Here is an 18,334-nt window from a genome sequence, read left to right as displayed (position 1 = left end):
TCAGCAGCCTTCGGAGGCCGAAAAAAGAAGAGGCTGAATCGGGTATTTGATGCAATTGGGTTTGTTTACCCCGACTATTGCTACCCCGTCCGAAGGCAGAAAAGAAAGAACATAACCTCTGCAAAAGAAGAAGCTGCAACTGCTCCTAGCGAGCCAGAGCCTGAAAGAAAGAAAATAAAGGTCCTCACTCACCGGCCGCGTTATATCGAACCAGCTTCGGTGCCGGAGTTTACCGAAAAATCTTCTTCGGTCACCGAAGCTAAAAAACCAGCCGAGCCAACTTTGCTGCCAGAAGTCGCAGAAACGGCCGAAGTGCCAACAAAGACAAAATTGGAGCAATCAAAGATTCTGTTACCAGAAACGAAAGAGAAGGCCGAAGCGCCATTCACAGAAAAAATGGAAGAGACAAAGGAAACAACTGAGGGCTCCAAAACATCAGAAGTTTTGAGTCCTACAGCAATCATTGGGACAACAAAAAATGAAAAAGTGCCAGCCGTGACTCCGAAGAGAAAAAGAATGGCGAATGTGCTAGATGTTCTAGAAACGATCAAATCTTCGAGCACACCTCCGAAGAAGGCTGCTGTTATTCCTGAAACAACAGTTGAAACTTCTGGTTCTACAATCCCAGAGCAAGGGGCTGAAGCCGAAGCTGGGCCCTCAGAGCCCGTAAAGGGAAAACCTTTGGAAAGTGAGGTAGAAAAAATAATAAAGCCAACTTTTGTTGAAGAAACCGGTGTTGTTGCCCCCGAAGCATCCCTCAAAATTCGTGATTATATTTTCCGTCATGCTTCGGGGAAAAAATTATCAGAAAAAGAAGAACAAGAGGCCCAGCATTATGCCCAAAAACTGAAATATCCAAAGGGGGCGTTAATATTTAATGGCAGTGGAGAAGAAGACTTCTTGTATTGTCTTCCCGACAGCAAGGAAATTTCTGTCTGCCGGGAGATGAGCAAGAGCTTCGGATTCCCGACCTTAGAAGACGGGCTCTCAGTGCTGTCGAAGAATGATCTGGCCGACAGCCTGGCTTACAATAGCTTAAAGGTACGATATATGAAATCCTTGTATTTTTCCGTTCGTTTAAACCCACTGACACACACACATATTTCTTTTTGCAGGGCTTGATACTTAGCAATGCCCTTAGAGCACAGAGAGATGCTGAAGACGAAGGGTGTACAATAGCCCTGAGCAACCTTCGTTCCGAAGTAATTGAACTGAGGAACGAAGGTCTCGAAAAAGACAAAATATTATACTCATTGATAAATAAAATAAAAGAGGACGAAGCTGCTTCTAAAATTCAAGCTGAAGCTCAGAAACGCGAAACTGAAGACCTTCGGAAACAACTGGCCAGAGCCAAGGAAGAACGCATACTTGAAGAAACAAAGCGTGAACTCAGCGATCAATGGGCAGATCACCTAGAAGTGACTGTTGAAGAGCTTCGTTCGTCCAAAAAGAGATGCTACAGTAAATCTATAGATTGTGTCAAGAAATTAAAGGCTAGCTTCGCCAAGGTCGGCGCATTCTCAAGTGAGGAAAACTTTTCAAGAGGCAATCCCGAAGGTGTCATCGAATGGATTAACCACGAAGCTGAAGCCTTTGAAGAAATTTTAAATAGCCGAGGAGATATATGTGCCTTCTCTGGCGCCAGAGGGATTGCCACTATCTTAGAGAAGGAGGGCTGTGAACATGTAAAAATTCTAGCACAGTCCGAAGCTGCTTTGTCCTTTGAAGATACAAAAGATCCTTCGGCCGAAGCTAGTATAATTGGTGGAAAGTTTTTTACTGACATCTGGGATAATGGTGGCCGAGAAATGGCCGGAGAAATTATTCGAAGAAGTGAAAAGGGTATTCACGATGCTAGAGAAGTAGCTGAAGCTGCTAAAAAGAGCGCAGAGGCCGAAGGTCAATTAGGTATCAGCTAATAGTTTCTATCGTATTGTAATCTTAGGTTTTAAGATTTGTTTATGATTTGTAATAGCAAAGTAGCCGTGTTCTGTCCTTCCTCAGATCCTACTGAAGTATCCCCGGGTACACGGCCTAAGGGTGACGATGAGATTAAAAAGATGGCTGAAGCTATTATGGATGGAGTTGTCGATCGACTGTTGAACGAAGCTGCAGAAGTGGTACTTAGGGAAGACTAGGTGCTATTGTAAAAACATTTTAAATGTAACATGTGTAATATCTTGTAATCCTGTATGTAACATATTTGTTTTATTTTTCTTTGTGGTTCAATTCTTTACGATGCATGAAACTTTACATACGTACCTTTTTTGAGCCTTTGGCGAAAAAACACCTTCCCTTCTTTTCATGCTTCGTGAAGAAAAATTTTTATGTATCACAACAATGTCCATAGTGCTCAGATGAAGAATATCAAGCTTCGTGAAAACATTCTCCGAAGCTATACTCCGAAGATGAAGATTATGTCTCCTTGTGACAACACGATTTTCACTCTTTCAAAGCATACTTCCGAAGCAATATTGTGTCCCCTTCTTGTGTCATATGCAACATGATGTATGATGCTTATGCTATGCAAAATGATGTGATGATGTTATGTTACGTAGATGACATTTGTTCCGAAAGATACACACATATCCCCACACAATATTTTTGTATCAGCGCTGATTTTTCGCTGTAAGCTCTGCATTCCCTTAGGAACGTCTTTGGAGCTTCTTTGCCTTTTACTTAGGCGGTATAAGCTCTGCATTCCCTTAGGAACGTCTTTGGAGCTTCTTCGCCTTTTACTTAGGCGGTATCAGCGTTGACTTTTCGCTGTTTGCTCTGCATTCCTTTTGGAACGACTTTGGAGCAGAAAACTTACGCTGCGCTCCCTTCGGAACGACTTTTTGTGACTTCGTCAAACTTACTCTGCGTTCCTTAGAACGACTTTTTGTTGCTTCGAAGAATTTTCGATAGTCCGAAGGTCCTTTTTATTATCACAAACCTGTGAAGAAAACATATTTTTCTTGTATGAATCAACGAAACTAATTACATAAAACCTAAACAATGTCCTTTATTACAGAAAATAAAACTGAATGAAAAAGATTGCTATTAAGGTAGGATATTTGTCAATAGATGTGCTTTGATTCTGGCACAGTGCTGTTGACCGTGCGAGCTTCGGACTGTTCTCTGAAGTCCCTTTGATGCGGAGCATATTGACTCCCTTCTGGCTGCTGGCCTTGTTGCAACGGAGGTGGAGGCGGAGGCTGTTGCCAGGAAGCTTGAGGCTGACTCGCCGAAGCAGCAGAGACTGCAGGATGGTTGCCCACATATTCTGGGATGTAGGGCGAATGATACGAAGCTGTATGCATGACCTGCTTCGGCTGGGCTTGTTGTGCTGCTGCTTCAGCTATTTCCTTTTGCTTCTGTATAGTAACATGGCACATCCTGGTAGTATGGCCTTTGTTCTCACCGCAGAATAAGCAAAAGATTCTTCTCGGTTGATCGCCAAATCTTCCTCCGAAGCCCCTGGCGCCTCTGCCTCTTGGAGCTGGTGGCCGGAAGGAGCTTTGCTGTTGTCCAGAAGCCTGTGAGGAGCATTGTGGCCTTTGCTGTTGGCTTCCTCTGTCATCATTTTGTGTAGAATTGTGAATTGATCTCACATGCCTCGGGTAAAACCTCCCTCCGAAGCCCCTGGTCATTTCAGAAAACCTGAAAGCCTCCTCCCTTCTTTGGCGAAAGTCATTGTCGGCCCGAATGTATTCATCCATTTTCTGGAGAAGCTTCTCCAAAGTTTGAGGAGGCTTTCTGGCGAAGTACTGAGCTGACGGACCTGGCCGAAGCCCCTTGATCATGGCCTCAATGACAATTTCATTGGGCACCGTTGGTGCCTGTGCCCTCAAACGCAAGAACCTTCGGACATATGCCTGAAGGTATTCTTCGTGGTCCTGAGTGCACTGGAACAGAGCCTGAGCAGTGACCGGCTTCGTCTGAAATCCTTGAAAGCTGGTTGACAACAAATCCTTCAGCTTCTGCCATGAAGTGATCGTTCCTGGTCGAAGGGAGGAATACCAGGTTTGAGCAACACTTCTGACAGCCATAACGAAAGATTTGGCCATGACTGAAGCATTGCCACCGTACGAAGACACTGTTGCTTCGTAGCTCATCAAAAACTGCTTCGGGTCTGAATGGCCATCAAATACGGGGAGCTGAGGCGGCTTGTAGGACGGAGGCCAAGGTGTAGCCTGTAACTCAGCGGACAGGGGAGAAGCATCATCAAAAACAAAATTCCCATGATGGAAATTGTCATACCAGTCATCTTCGTTGTGAAAGCCCTCCTGATGAAGGTCTTGATGCTGAGGCCTTCGGTGTTGCTCATCCTGAGCAAGATGACGAACTTCTTCAGAGGCTTCATCTATCTGCCTCTGTAGTTCAGCTAGCCTGGCCATCTTCTCCTTCCTGCGTTGAACCTGCTGCTGAAGGATTTCCAGATTTTGAATCTCCTGATCTAGATCATCCTCCGGAGGTGTTGGACTGGTAGCCTTCCTCTTCTGGCTTCGTGCCTCTCTAAGAGAAAGGACGTCTTGATTGGGGTCCAGCGGCTGCAACGTGCCAGCCCCTGGTGCTGAAGCCTTCTTCGGCGGCATGACGAAGGTGATGCTTGCCGAAGGTGTTGAAAAGCTCAAAAAATGGAAGTGAGTTCACCCACGGTGGGCGCCAATGTTGGGGACTTGTTCTCAAATGCTAAAAGTTAAGAACAAGGCAACATAGAAAATGTTAATCGTTAATATCCTTCGTCCTCCGAAGCATTATTTCCCTTAGGAGATAATGACTTGCGGACGAAGGTGATGAAGGTCATACCTTCATCAATTCATCAAACAATGACGAAGGATGAAATATAAAGAATGTAAAAGAAAACGTGAACAATCATTTATTATTATTGAGCATAAACAAAGATATTATTGAATTACAAGTGTACCTTCAATTGGAAGGGAATGACAGTACAAGCGTGACGCAAAAAGCGAATGCCAAGTCAGCGTGAACAGTACGGGGGTACTGTTCACCTATTTATAGGCACAGGGTACAACCCATACAAAATTACATACATGCCCTTTACATTTGGTGATAATTCCATAACAATCTATTGAGGTCTAAATGGCCTTTTCATCTTTAAGTCGGTTCCCTTTTCTGCGAACATGCCGAAGCTTTCCTGCTTCACAGCTTCGGCACTGTGCCAACCTTCGTATCTTTTGAGCTTCTCCCTTTCTGATACGAGTCCGAAGATGCCTGTTCACACATTATACTCCAGAAACATTGTTAAATCATGTTTTGAGGACCTTCGGAAGCCGAAGGTCCCCAACAGTGTGTCTAGAATTGAATGCCTAGCTCTTGTAAGTGGTTGAGAAGTGGAAAAACTTGGATGCAATGAATGGTGGGGTGGTTGGGGTATTTATAGCCCCAACCACCAAAAGTGGCCGTTGGGAGGCTGTCTGTTCGATGGCGCACCGGACAGTCCGGTGCCCCCTGCCACGTCATCACTGCCGTTGGATTCTGACCGTTGGAGCTTCTGACTTGTGGGCCCACCTGGGTGTCCGGTGCACACCGGACATGTACTGTTTGCTGTCCGGTGTGCCAGCATGGGCGATTCTGACTCCTGCGCGCGCTGCGCGCGCATTAAATGCCGTTGCAGGTAGCCGTTGGCGCGAAGTAGCCGTTGCTCCGAGGTTGCACCGGACAGTCCGGTGCACACCGGACAGTCCGGTGAATTATAGCGGAGCGGCGAGGGAGAGAACCCGAGGCTGTCGAGTTCCGGAGGCCGACCTTCCCTGGAGCACCGGACATGTCCGGTGTACACCGGACAGTCCGGTGAATTATAGCCGAGTCGCCTCTGGAAATTCCCGAAGGTGGCGAGTTTGAGTCTGAGTCCCCCTGGTGCACCGGACATGTCCGGTGGCACACCGGACAGTCCGGTGCACCAGACCAGGGGTGCCTTCGGTTGCCCCTTTGCTCCTTTGTTGAATCCAAAACTTGGTCTTTTTATTGGCTGAGTGTGAACCTTTTACACCTGTATAATCTATACACTTGGGCAAACTAGTTAGTCCAATTATTTGTGTTGGTCAATTCAACCACCAAAATTAATTAGGGACTAGGTGTAAGCCTAATTCCCTTTCACCTCTAATTAATCAGCTAAGGGTATCCCATACCACCCTCATGGTTGCACTGTTTTCCCGGGTGGTCTCTCAACGAATAGGTCCTTACAAAGAGGTACTCAGGAAACAGCTTGAGTACTCTAAAGTATCACAGTTCATCATCAAGATAACATCATCATATCATAAATATTCTCATCATGTTCGTTGATTTAAAGTAAAGCAATAGCATGAAGCTAACCATAATAACCCAAAAGGTAATTAAAGACCAAGTAAATACAAAGCTAGTCAAACCTTAGGTTTCAATTAAGTAATGCGGGATAGCGAATTATAAGTAAGTAGGACATAATGGGTTAGACGACACTTGCCTTCACCAAACAGATGCTCAAGGTCTTCAACTTTGTAGAACTTGAAGAACCTGACCACTTGGTTGCTTAAGCTTGACCGTCGATTCCTTGAAGCTCAGAAACGAATCGCGATCTAATCTCAACGAGAAGAGAAGACGAACAGGCACAAGCAAACAAACATATATATATATATATATATATATATATATATATATATATATATATATATATATATATATATATATATATATATATATATATATATATATATATATATATATATGCATAAGAACATTACACCATTCAAAGAAAAACATAATAAAAACATGCAATACGAAATAGAGCTCGCTACTATGGTCACGCGACGAAAAGAAACGTGACAGTCGGAGCTACGGTCGAGAAGCTATCGCGTTTACGCTAAACAAGTACTAGTTAAAACATTTGATTCAACGTAATTATAATAATTGACATTTATGAAATATAAGTTAAAATTACTTAGTTTTGACTAACTTACTGTTTTAATTGTAGATAATTAAATAAATAACTAATTAACTAACATGAGTGATTATAAGCGAACGATTTAATCTCACGCGCGAATGGCGAGCGACAACGTGTGCGAACAGCACGTGCGACACTTACGAACGACACGCGACAATGCACGCGAAATAGCACCGCGACATGCGCCCGGTACGCGCACGGCACGCAGGCCGACACGATACGCGAAACTAATAAATAAACATGATTAAACTAACCAATTATTTAATAAGAATAGTTCAGTTAACATTAACTGCGCTGATGTTGATTTATATTCGTAATTTGAAATTATAAATTAGATTTAAATAAAATGTCGTTCTATTAATCTCCGGTCAAACAAACGTTTAAATAAATTAAATAAAATATACAACAGTAGGAAAAAAAATACTTCTAGCATGTAAATAATTTTAATATGAATCTAACGCAACTTGAACAGATTGAATTGGGTTTAAAACACAAAAGTTATCACTGTTTTAAATTAGACTAAATTCATGCGTACGGTTTTGAAATATGACAGGGGCGTTTTCGCAAATTAATCATCTTCTTCCTCACCTCTCTCTCACGCAGGAACTTCCATGGCCATGGAGGAAAGAGGGAGGGGTGCACGCAGGGGAGGGGAAGAGGGCCAGGCCGCGCGGGGCACCGCCACCGGGCAGGCATGGCGGCCGAGACGCGGGCGGGCGTGCCAGCCGCCGCAGGGGCAGGGGCAGGGCGCCGCCGGGCCGAGGGGTGAGGGAGAGCGGCTGTCGAGCGAGGGAACCTCCATGGGGAAGGAAAACGAAGAACTAGGTTGAAAACAATTGAAAAGTATCACCGGAAAAGTAACCTTCGCCGGAGCCGAGGAGAAAATAGTCGATTGACGGAGATTCGGGGGTCCGATCGACGAACCGAACGCACCGAGACGAAGCCCTCGACGAGACAAATACAGTGGTGCCCACAGATTCCACAGATGATGCACGGATTGGGAGTAATTGCTCGCTGAAGTTGGAACCACTCCGAACTTCGGCGAGCAATTCCGGGAGCTGGGAATTGAATATGAGAAAATGGTTTCATGCTCTGAAACGTGCTCAACGAGGAGAAGTCGGGCATATATATAGGGTTCGGACGAGATGAAAATTCGGGTCAAATTCGGATTTTACCATTTATAAAATTCATAAAAGCCTAGAAATCTATATTTTGTGCTCAAAATATTGTAGATGCTTCCAAAAATTCTAGAAAAAAATCCTATAAATGTTTTGGCACCTAATGAACTCAAAAAACATATTTAGAGTTTCTAAAAACATTTTTAAGTATCTCAAACAAATAGATTTTGGCTTCCGGAAAATAAAAAAATATTTCGAAAAATATGAAAAATCTACCGAGAGCTTCTATAGGATATACTTACATGTTTCAAACAGATTTTGCACTTAGAAACATCGTGCAACTGCACAAATGCAACAACCAAAGTGTCTCAACGGCTTATTCCACTAGGCTTATGCTAATATAAAACAAAATAATTCTCCATTTTTAGGAAAAGAGAGGGAAAGCAAAGAAATGAGAGAGTAACACCTGAATTTGTTGGATGAGAAAAGAAATTTTATACCCCAAATTTAAAGTGTTACACTGTGTCTATGTATTGTCCATCTATTTATAGGGACGAGCTCGTATACAACTATGTGTCATAGCCTTGAACCTTGTACCTATAGCTACGAAAACGGTTAGTGGTAGCATCTTCATTTCTTCCCGAAATCGTGGTGCATGCATTGGTGGGTCCCTTCTTTACCCGCTTTGGATTAAGATCGTGAAGTCGAAGCTATTCTTTTCTCTTTGGCTTATATCGTCGAGATGAAGTTCCAGAACAAAGATTGTATTCCTTATTCCTTCGACAGGAGAAGGCCCCCAACAAGAGGTAGAGACGAGTAAGATGTTGAAGATAGCCTAATAATCTATTTTTATGTCTGTTTTACTTTTGGTATATTGAGCATGTTTGCTTTGACAAGGGTACCTGACCGGTCAGCCCCTGAGGCGGTTGGTTTCCTAACGTGACAGGCCACTCAGCTAAGGATATATACCACTATGTTTTGAGGTTTCTAGAGGTAAGTAAAAAATATAAATAAATCATATTTTCGTCAAGTTATATCTTTGATATGGTTATTTAAGTTTAAAGATCAGCTTCACTTTTACAATCATCATTATTCGTTAATGAGCCGTGTTTTAAGAAGTTTTTAAGAAATAACATACAAAACTTATATGCACTCCATTATATCAATGTATATGTCTTAGATGTCTTTTTAAATTTGAATAACCATACCCCTATATCTGATTTATATAACTAAGTAAATGATGTATATACCTAAGTAAACACGTCCAACATGCATATACCGATCAAGCAAACAAGCCATGCGTGTACCGACTCACTTAGCCCACACATGCGTTGCTTGTTAAGGAACCTTTTTATGAAGGGTTAAACCAGATGCTAACAAATTCTTCTAGATGATGTCTTTAATTTGCGCTTGTTATATATAATGGAGTGTTTGGAGCAAACTATTTTTGAAGTTTTGAGGTAAAACCATGTTATTGGATAATACCATAGTATTTTTGCCAAAAGGTGTTTGGCTACGTGGTACAAAACTCTATTTTGAATATGATGATTTTGTAGATAACATAGTATTTTTGGAGTATTTGAAACTCTACTCCAACCCAAAGTTTTGTCTATGACTAGCCTTGCACATGTATACTCAATATCATGGTTTAAGATACTTTGTCTCTAAACACGTATTGCTAAGAGTGATGGAAAAATACTACGGTTGTGTCATGACATCTTAAAACCGTAGTATTCTAAACCTATAGTTTTAAAATATTTTTCTTCCAAACACACCCTAAATGATAGTATGCACTATGCTTTAGGCTTTGTTTGGGTTGGCTTTAGCTCCAAAAAATTTGGAGTCGGTAGAGCAAGATCAATAGCTACTCTAGTAAATTGTGATTTTATTTATTATTTAAATATAAACCCTAAAACCTTTAGATTAAATAAGTTATTCTATTTGTTATTTAAATTAAAATGTTTTTGAAATCATTTAAATTTATATTATAAAACTACAGCTCCCGAAACATGTAGGAGTCACAAACACCAACTTAATTTCTTTAATTCACTCACGTTCCTTACACTCGGATCAAGAAGCAAGCGGAACACCAATATTTATTATAAAAAGCTTATTTTTCTAAACTCAACCGGAGCGTCTGGCTTCATAGGGCATAGAGAACAAACAAGTGGTTCAAATCGTTTGCTTAAATTCTCAAAAATCTCATCGTTCCGCTTAGAAATGCTTTATTCCAAATTGATTTTCAAAGATAGAATAATATATCATACTTCAATAAGGCTGAATTTATAGGGCCATTTGTCCTAATTTATAATTCGTTTAATTTTTTTACTAAATTTGGTTTACCTTATTTAATATTTTAGAAAAAACAAAAAAAAAATTGAAGTCATATTAACCACAGTAAAATTAATAATAATTATTAAAAAAGTCAAACATAAGGTTAAAAGGTCAAACGATTGGGAGGGATTGAATAAAAAAAATTCGGTATTTTTGTACTAGCCGGGAAGGACGTCGTTATCCAGCAACGTCGTTATCTGGTTACAATGTACTAGTTAATCCACTGATAACGACGTTGTAACAGTCAACAGCAACCAATGATGCCTTTCGTATCCTTGCAGAGCAAAGATGCAGTGGAAAAGTGAAAACAAAAGCACCGTCTGGATAAGCGGTATTTGAAGAACAAGGCAGACAACGAGTTTCAATCTGACGATTTGCTCAATTACACAGCTCGACGACAACATGTACGCTCACAGAATGTTTTCTTGGACAAGATTTTATTTGAAGTCTATCAGCAGCTTAAGATGTAAAAGACGAACTACCACAGTTCCAGGCTACTTCATTCAACTCAATGGAAGGGTCAGATCACCTGCATATAAGAATAAGACAAGACTGATGTAGTTACTCATGTAGTTCAATACACAATGGCTATTTAACGTTGCTTGCTTATTCCATAAGTGATTTCTATAGATACGCAAGGATTGTGATGATAGATACAACAATAAAGCATTTTGTCCAAAACTAGTTGAGGTGGGGTAGAGTTGAAACCCATCACACACTACAATTCAAGATTTAAATATGTGCATAGCTGTTTTTCATTCGCTCCTATTCAAGGCTAAACCTTTAGATATATTCTATTTTTAAAAGTCTTCTTTTAGTGTCTCTTCTCATGTCAACTTTGGTCTTCTCCAACCTCTTTTTCTATTACTATCGTGCTTTAGGATTCTACTATGCACTAATAACTCTCGAGCATTGTTATTAAAACATCGTTTAAACGAGAAAACATGTTTAAAAGTTGAAACGTCTGAACGTTTTAGGTTTAGGGCGTAGAACGTCCGTTTCAAGTGTTTAAACAACATTTAAGCGTCCAAATAGCGTTTTAGACGTTCTATCCGTCCTAGGCCTTTAGCATTTTCTAGGTCATTTCCTAGGCACTGCCCGCGCCCTCACTCCCTCAGCCAGCCGCCGCCGCTCTGCTCTCCTCTCCTCAGCCACAGCCGGCCGCCCTCTTCTTCAGCGCCAGGCGCCGCTCTCCTCTCCTCTCTCCTCTCCTAAGCGACAGCCAGCCACCGCTCTCTCCTCTCTCCTCTCCTCAGCCAGGCAGCCAGCCGCTGCTCTCTGGTGCCCTCAGCAGCCCAGCGCCCCAGCCGCTGCTCTCTGGCGCCCACAGCAGCCCAGCCGGCAGCCGCTGCTCTCCTCAGCCAGCAGACCATATTGGTGAGTACTGATTTTGTGCAACCATATTGCCCACCAGTGGATCAATCATTCAAGCTCTATTTGCGCAACCAAGTTGATGAAGCTATTGGTGCATCTGCACATCTCAGAGGTCGTAATTTTCCTAGGAGAGCTGCTGGTGGGTGTGTGAGAAGGAATGAAGACCTTGAGGAAGAGAAGACTAATTTAGCAAATGAAGATGACGAGGATGAGGAATATATTCTTGATGATCTTGATGTGGAAGATAAAATTGAAGGAAGCAATAGTGAAAAAGATGGTGATGATCAAGGTGTGGATGCTCATGGTCTTCATATTAATGAGTTCGATGATGGTTACTGATCATGCATAAAAGTTGTAACTTATGTGGTTGAACTTGTGTTGTTGAACTTGATCTGTTTCTTTTTATGCTATTTGGTTTGTGAACTCAACTTATGTACGAACTTATTCTATATTTGAATTTCTATGTCAAGTCTGAAAAGACGTTTTAACATTCGTTTAAAAGTTAAAAGTTAGTTCATAATGTTTTAACGTTTTACCGCTTTAATAACCATGCTCTCGAGGTCTTCGTTGGACATGTCCAAACCATCTCAATCAATGTTGGCCAAACTTTTCTTTAACTGGTGCTACCTCTAGCTCTAGCTTATTATTATATCATCGTTAAGATAGTAATACCTTCTTTCTTTTTTATGTGTGAGAACATTACAGAAGATATAATAGAAAATGATGTCCATATTAAAAATTAATAGTATTTTATACTATTCAGATCAAACTCAAGAATCAAACAAATGCTATATAAAATGATACAAAGATGCTCTTCATTCTTCTAAAAAGAATTATCTAGACAGCATGCACAGACTTTGAACTTTTGGAGTTGTATGATTGTATAATGTTTCCCAATCTTTTCACCTATTCACAAATTAGTAATGAGTATTTTCAGCCATTCAATTTGTCATTAGCCCTGATCACCCGTTCAAACCTGGTACTAATAAAGCAGTAGTTTAACAAATCTTTAGATATAACACCACTCTGAAGGCAGTCTTGCATAGTTTCATGTAATCACTGTTCTAGGCTGAATTAGGCCCCCTTTAGAATACAGGAACTTCAGAGTAATCTTACAGAAATTTCACAGGAATCAATTTATTTTCGCAGAAAAAAACACAGGAAATAGGGAAAATTCCCGCATTCCAAAGGGGGCATTAGTTGGGAGGTAACCAGGATACATCTATTTTGTTGCATCAGAGTAAAGATGTTTAAGTTATACCAGCACAAATAGTAAGTTGAGTCAACCTCTCATAAAAATCTATGGAAAACAGGCATAGAAAGTAACTTAAGATCAGAAATTCAACAGATGGAATTACTAGTTGACTGCAGACTGCTGCCACTACTAATGGCAACAACGAAGAAATTAGATTTTTAACTCAGATGTGATGCATAACTTGGGCCCAGGCATGCAACGCCTAACAGGCTAACACCAGTATACCACTGATGCCATCTTCACATGTATCCAGTTCCCTTCACAATCCAAGTATATGTAATATGATAGCACAAAGACATAAACCATTTGCTAGAGGACATGAGAATTCATGCTCAGCAAGTGAAAATCCTTACAAATACTTAAATGGAAAAGGCAATTCACATGCAGAGACAACTGAAAATCTTCCTGTGTTTATCGTTGCCAGTTAGCTTTCATTCTATTATTATATTCCATTTCTCTACTTCTGGTTATCCCTTCTAGGTGACTACTGCATCTGTGACGTACTCACAGCCCTAACTAGGAGGGAGCTGCTGCTGCTGGAGGGGGCGCGTGTCTAGGGCAGGGAGGCACAGGGAGAGAGAGAGGCGCAGGGAGGAGGGCAGTGGCTAGGGCAGGGAGGCACAGGGAGAGCGAGAGGCGCAGCGAGGAGGGCAGTGGCTAGGGCATGGCAGGCACAGGGGAGGAGGGCCGCGGAACAGAGGGAGAGAAGGGAGAAGACCAAGGCTTAGAAGGGGAAGAGGGATAAGAGAAGAGTCAGGCTCTTGTTTATGCTTAAGATTTGAAAGGTTAGATGACCCCTCTATTTATAGTCCCGAGGGGCTTGACCTTTAAGCAATCTACGCTTGATCTCCAACAAATATAAGGATAGAATCCTTATGGATCTAAACTCCTCTTTTCTAAAAGAACCTATTTCCTTTTATTTTAATCATTATCCAATCATATCTTTATTTTCCATCTAACCCAGACTCCTACGAGTGGGAGGGCTGACGCAGCGGAGGCCGCCTCACCTACTGGTTGTGTGCTGAATCGTTAGTTGTGCGGAGGTGAGGTCATCGAAAATGAGAGTTTGGTGCCGACGGTTGTGATCGTCGACTGTGACAGTGCCATGTCCTCTAACAGGGATGGTAGTGGATTTGATGGTCACAGTTGCGGCGTCAGTGTCCTCCTTAGTGGAGGAGGTTCCATCTAAAGACCCCTTAGATGAATCTGTAGAAAAATAATTAGGAGTAACTTTTGTGTGGAGCATGTTGTATGTTGGCACTTTTGTTGGTGGTGCTCCTCCTTCTGGCGTAATTGGTGCTCCCGGTGTGTTGCCCTCCAGTTGATTTGGATCTATTATTGACGAGCTTTGGTGTCGTGCAATAATCTTGTCCAGCTCCATCCAATGATCAATGACATTGTGAACATCCTCCATTGATCAATCTGCCTTCTCCATGGCACACTTCGTGTCATCCTAGAGTTTCTTAGCGATGATCTCACGATCCCACTTCACCTTGGCCTAAATTGCGACGTCGTGGCAAGGGCGTCGAGCCATGCCTTTGTCCACACGTTCATGGTGTTGTTGTTCAAAGGATCGATCTGGTCTCCGAATACCAGGTGTCAGAGTCCTACTTGGGGGAGGGCGCAGGGGGTGCTATGTTTCTTCTGACAGCTAGGGTAGGGAGGAGGCACACAACTAGGGTAGGGATGCACAGGGAGAGGAGGGCAGTAGCTAAGGCATGGCAGGCGCAGTGGGAAGAGAGGCTGCACAGCGACTCAGCGAAAGAGAAGGGAGAAGACCAGGGCTTTGAAGGGGAAGAATGATAAGAGGAGAGTAGGGCTCTTGTTTTATCTTAAGATCTAAAAGGTTACATGACCCCTATATTTATAGTCCTAAGGGACTTGAGTACTTGACTTCCAAGCGATTTAGGCTTGATCTCCAAGAAATCTAAGGATAAAGTCCTTAGACTATCTCTAGCAGCTTACTTATTCTCATCTTCTGTTTCAAACCCCGCTCTGTAAACAGTGTAGTATGTAGTGCAAAACAGTGTTTTGCACGGCCATATGCACGATCTCTTGTCGTAACCTTAAGGATCTAGAGTCTCTTTTTGTAAACAAATATATTTTCTTTTTATCCTAGTATTCATCTAATGCTATCTTTATTTCAGCTTGAGCCAGGGCCCTGTCATGGACCTTCGGTCCATGGGGATAGCTTTCTTCTCCGGCGAGGTTATACCCCTCTGCCGCAGGCTTGGTTCTAGGGTAGCAGCCCTAGGCGCTTGAGAGTCATTGCAAGAGAGAGAGATTGGTTTGATGATATCTTCCTTTTCCTTTGTCTCCTGCGTACAGGCCTATATATAGGCCACCGGTTGACCAACTAGGCAACCACTAATTAGGCAAGTGACTAATTGGAATTATCTCCCCTACAATTTAGGTCTATCAATTTAGCCACCAAATCAGTCACTTTCCTTTGCCATGCCTTCCTTGCGCGCGCTGCTGCCAGCGCCCCCTGCGGCCTCTCGCTTTTGGCGCGCATAGGTGCGGCCCCACATGAGTGACCGCTCCCTATGATGCCCATGACATCTCCCCCTCCCTTGAGGACCAGCTCGTCCTCGAGCTGCCATAGACTTACCTGACATGACTTAAGGTTAAGCCTTTTACATCTCGGCTTACCTTTATTATTTAAGACGAAAATACAAAATAATTGTGGAACTAAAATATAAATTTGAACTGCAGCTATGTCCTCCTGTCCTCCTGGATCCCAAGGAAAGAGCTGAACTGCGGCCTTCACGTAGGATGAAAGCTGGAGGAGGAACCAGCCTGTTCTTATGTTGGGTCTGTCCAGCACCAAGGCAGGTGCCTGAATGAAGGAGACGACCCTCTTTAGCTGTGCAGGGGGGCTGCATACCCAGATCTCGACTTCTGCAGGGGGTTCAAAAAGTATAGACGAGACCTGGTGGTTGGGCGCGCAGGCTGCGAGTTGGTGCAGCGATGAGCTGATCAGCAAGTGCAGCTTCCACACCGCCCGCCTAACAAGGAAGCCGCGCACTGCGGCTTGCAGGCGCACCACGGCCTGCTCATGTGATGACGGCCATGGGGTGGCCCTGGAGGCCACAGCAAGGTGTTTCTCCCCACGAAGGGACTGTACCTGGCGGCGTGCCAGGAACCCTCGTGCTGCCGTCTGAAGCCGCACCGCTGCTTGGAGTTCCTTCTCTGTCTTCTCCTTGTAGCGGTGGAACATCACAACGAACTGATCCCACTGCTCTGCGAAACGGCCAAAACTCTCTTTGAGCCGAGTGAATGCATCTGGAGTTGGAGAGGGCGGGTAGGAGGGTGTTGCGGCGGCTGATGGCGCGGCAGCTGGTGGTGGTGAGGGATGGGCGGCTGGTGGTGGTGAGGATAACCTGGAGCTGATACCAGGTGTCATGGACCTTCGGTCCATGGTGATAGCTGTCTTCTCCGGCGAGGTTATACCCCTCTGCCGCAGGCTTACCAAATTTATATTTTAGTTCCACAATTATTTTGTATTTTCGTCTTAAATAATAAAGGTAAGCCGAGATGTAAAAGGCTTAACCTTAAGTCATGTCAGGTAAGTCTATGGCAGCTCGAGGACGAGCTGGTCCTCAAGGGAGGGGGAGATGTCATGGGCATCATAGGGAGCGGTCACTCATGTGGGGCCGCACCTATGCGCGCCAAAAGCGAGAGGCCGCAGGGGGCGCTGGCAGCAGCGCGCGCAAGGAAGGCATGGCAAAGGAAAGCGCACGCAAGGAAGGCATGGCAAAGAAAAGCGCGCACAAGGAAGGCATGGCAAAGGAAAGTGACTGATTTGGTGGCTAAATTGATAGACCTAAATTGTAGGGGAGATAATTCCAATTAGTCACTTGCCTAATTAGTGGTTGCCTAGTTGGTCAACCGGTGGCCTATATATAGGCCTGTACGCAGGAGACAAAGGAAGAGGAATATATTATCAAACCAATCTCTCTCTCTTGCAATGACTCTCAAGCGCCTAGGGCTGCTACCCTAGAACCAAGCCTGCGGCAGAGGAGTATAACCTCGCCGGAGAAGACAGCTATCACCATGGATACCAGGTGTCTTCGGTCCATGGGGATAGCTGTCTTCTCCAGCGAGGTTATACCCCTCTGCCGCAGGCTTGGTTCTAGGGTAGCAGCCCTAGGCGCTTGAGAGTCATTGCAAGAGAGAGAGATTGGTTTGATGATATCTTCCTTTTCCTTTGTCTTCTGCGTACAGGCCTATATATAGGCCACCGGTTGACCAACTAGGCAACCACTAATTAGACAAGTGACTAATTGGAATTATCTCCCCTACAATTTAGGTCTATCAATTTAGCCACCAAATCAGTCACTTTCCTTTGCCATGCCTTCCTTGTGCGCGCTTTCCTTTGTCATGCCTTCCTTGCGCGCGCTTTCCTTTGCCATGCCTTCCTTGCGCGCGCTGCTGCCAGCGCCCCCTGCGGCCTCTCGCTTTTGGCGCGCATAGGTGCGGCCCCACATGAGTGACCGCTCCCTATGATGCCCATGACAGGCCCTTCCTGGGATTTTGTCCGGTCCCACCATGGACCCATATTTGGGCTGGTGACAGCCTCCCAAAATTGTAGGGATGCATACTTGCAGAGTGATTGCAATGTATTTCCAGCATCACAAATGGCTTTGGAATGAAATTTCGGTTTCCACCACATAGATTAATTATTCATAGAAAGGAAAACATTTCATTTGAAGCTGCGCTTAGTTCAGGCATCACCTCTCCAATCCAGGAACAGCAGCACGAGAAGCAAGGCAGCAGCGCCGCTACTCCGCCTTGACGGTCTTCTTGGGCTCTGCGAAGCAGAAGAAGCAACAGCCAAATAAACCAATAGATCATGCCGGGATAAGGATAAGACGAGGCATGGATTCTGACCGTGGAGTTCAGGCGGGCGGGCATCCTTGCCCCAACCCACGCCGCGGGTAGCCTCTAGGTATTGGTCGACGAGGTGGCGGCACTTCTGGTGGTGGTTGATGCCCTCGATGCGGTAGCACCAGCGGAGGCGCTCCCGGATGATCTTGGCGGTCTCGATATGGATCCACTTCTCTCGCACCAGGTGTTCCCGGTACTCGAGCATCGCCACCGGGTCGGCATACGGGTTCTTCGGGTCGAAGTTATCCGGCGGCTGCTCGTCGAACTCAACCTTCGCCTTGCGCACCATCTTCTCCGATCGCCGCCGCCGCTGCCGCTCGCTAGGTCCTTCGATTGGGTGGAGGATGGGATTGGTGCGCTACATTCGGTCGGCCGGTCGGATGGGACTTGGAAGACGAAGCTGAATGGGTCCACGAGCCCATTATGCGAACTAGGCCT

General features: G+C 44.0%; 1 protein-coding gene across 2 annotated transcripts; it reads right to left on the bottom strand.

The window, feature by feature from the left end:
• Nucleotides 1-10,620: 10,620 nt before the first annotated feature.
• Nucleotides 10,621-18,320, bottom strand: LOC100191555 (uncharacterized). 2 transcript variants are annotated; one of them, NM_001294148.1, is made up of 3 exons: nt 17,900-18,250; nt 17,744-17,819; nt 10,621-10,906 (listed from the first exon to the last, which is right to left on the bottom strand). In NM_001294148.1, the coding sequence occupies exons 1-2, from the start codon at nt 18,183-18,185 to the stop codon at nt 17,791-17,793; spliced, it is 315 nt and encodes a 104-aa protein (NP_001281077.1). In that variant the 5' UTR covers nt 18,186-18,250; the 3' UTR covers nt 10,621-10,906; nt 17,744-17,790. The 2 variants fall into 2 exon arrangements, with proteins under 2 accessions (NP_001281077.1, XP_023158173.1); XM_023302405.2 differs by lacking the exon at nt 10,621-10,906 and having other exon boundaries at nt 17,637-17,819; nt 17,900-18,320.
• Between the last annotated feature and the right edge of the window lie 14 nt (nt 18,321-18,334).

This window comes from Zea mays, chromosome 5 (genome assembly GCF_902167145.1).
Source record: "Zea mays cultivar B73 chromosome 5, Zm-B73-REFERENCE-NAM-5.0, whole genome shotgun sequence".
In the NCBI taxonomy this organism is placed as follows: Eukaryota; Viridiplantae; Streptophyta; class Magnoliopsida; order Poales; family Poaceae; genus Zea; species Zea mays.
The sequence above is the reverse complement of the archived record's forward strand: the minus strand, read 5'-3'. Positions and strand labels throughout refer to the sequence as shown.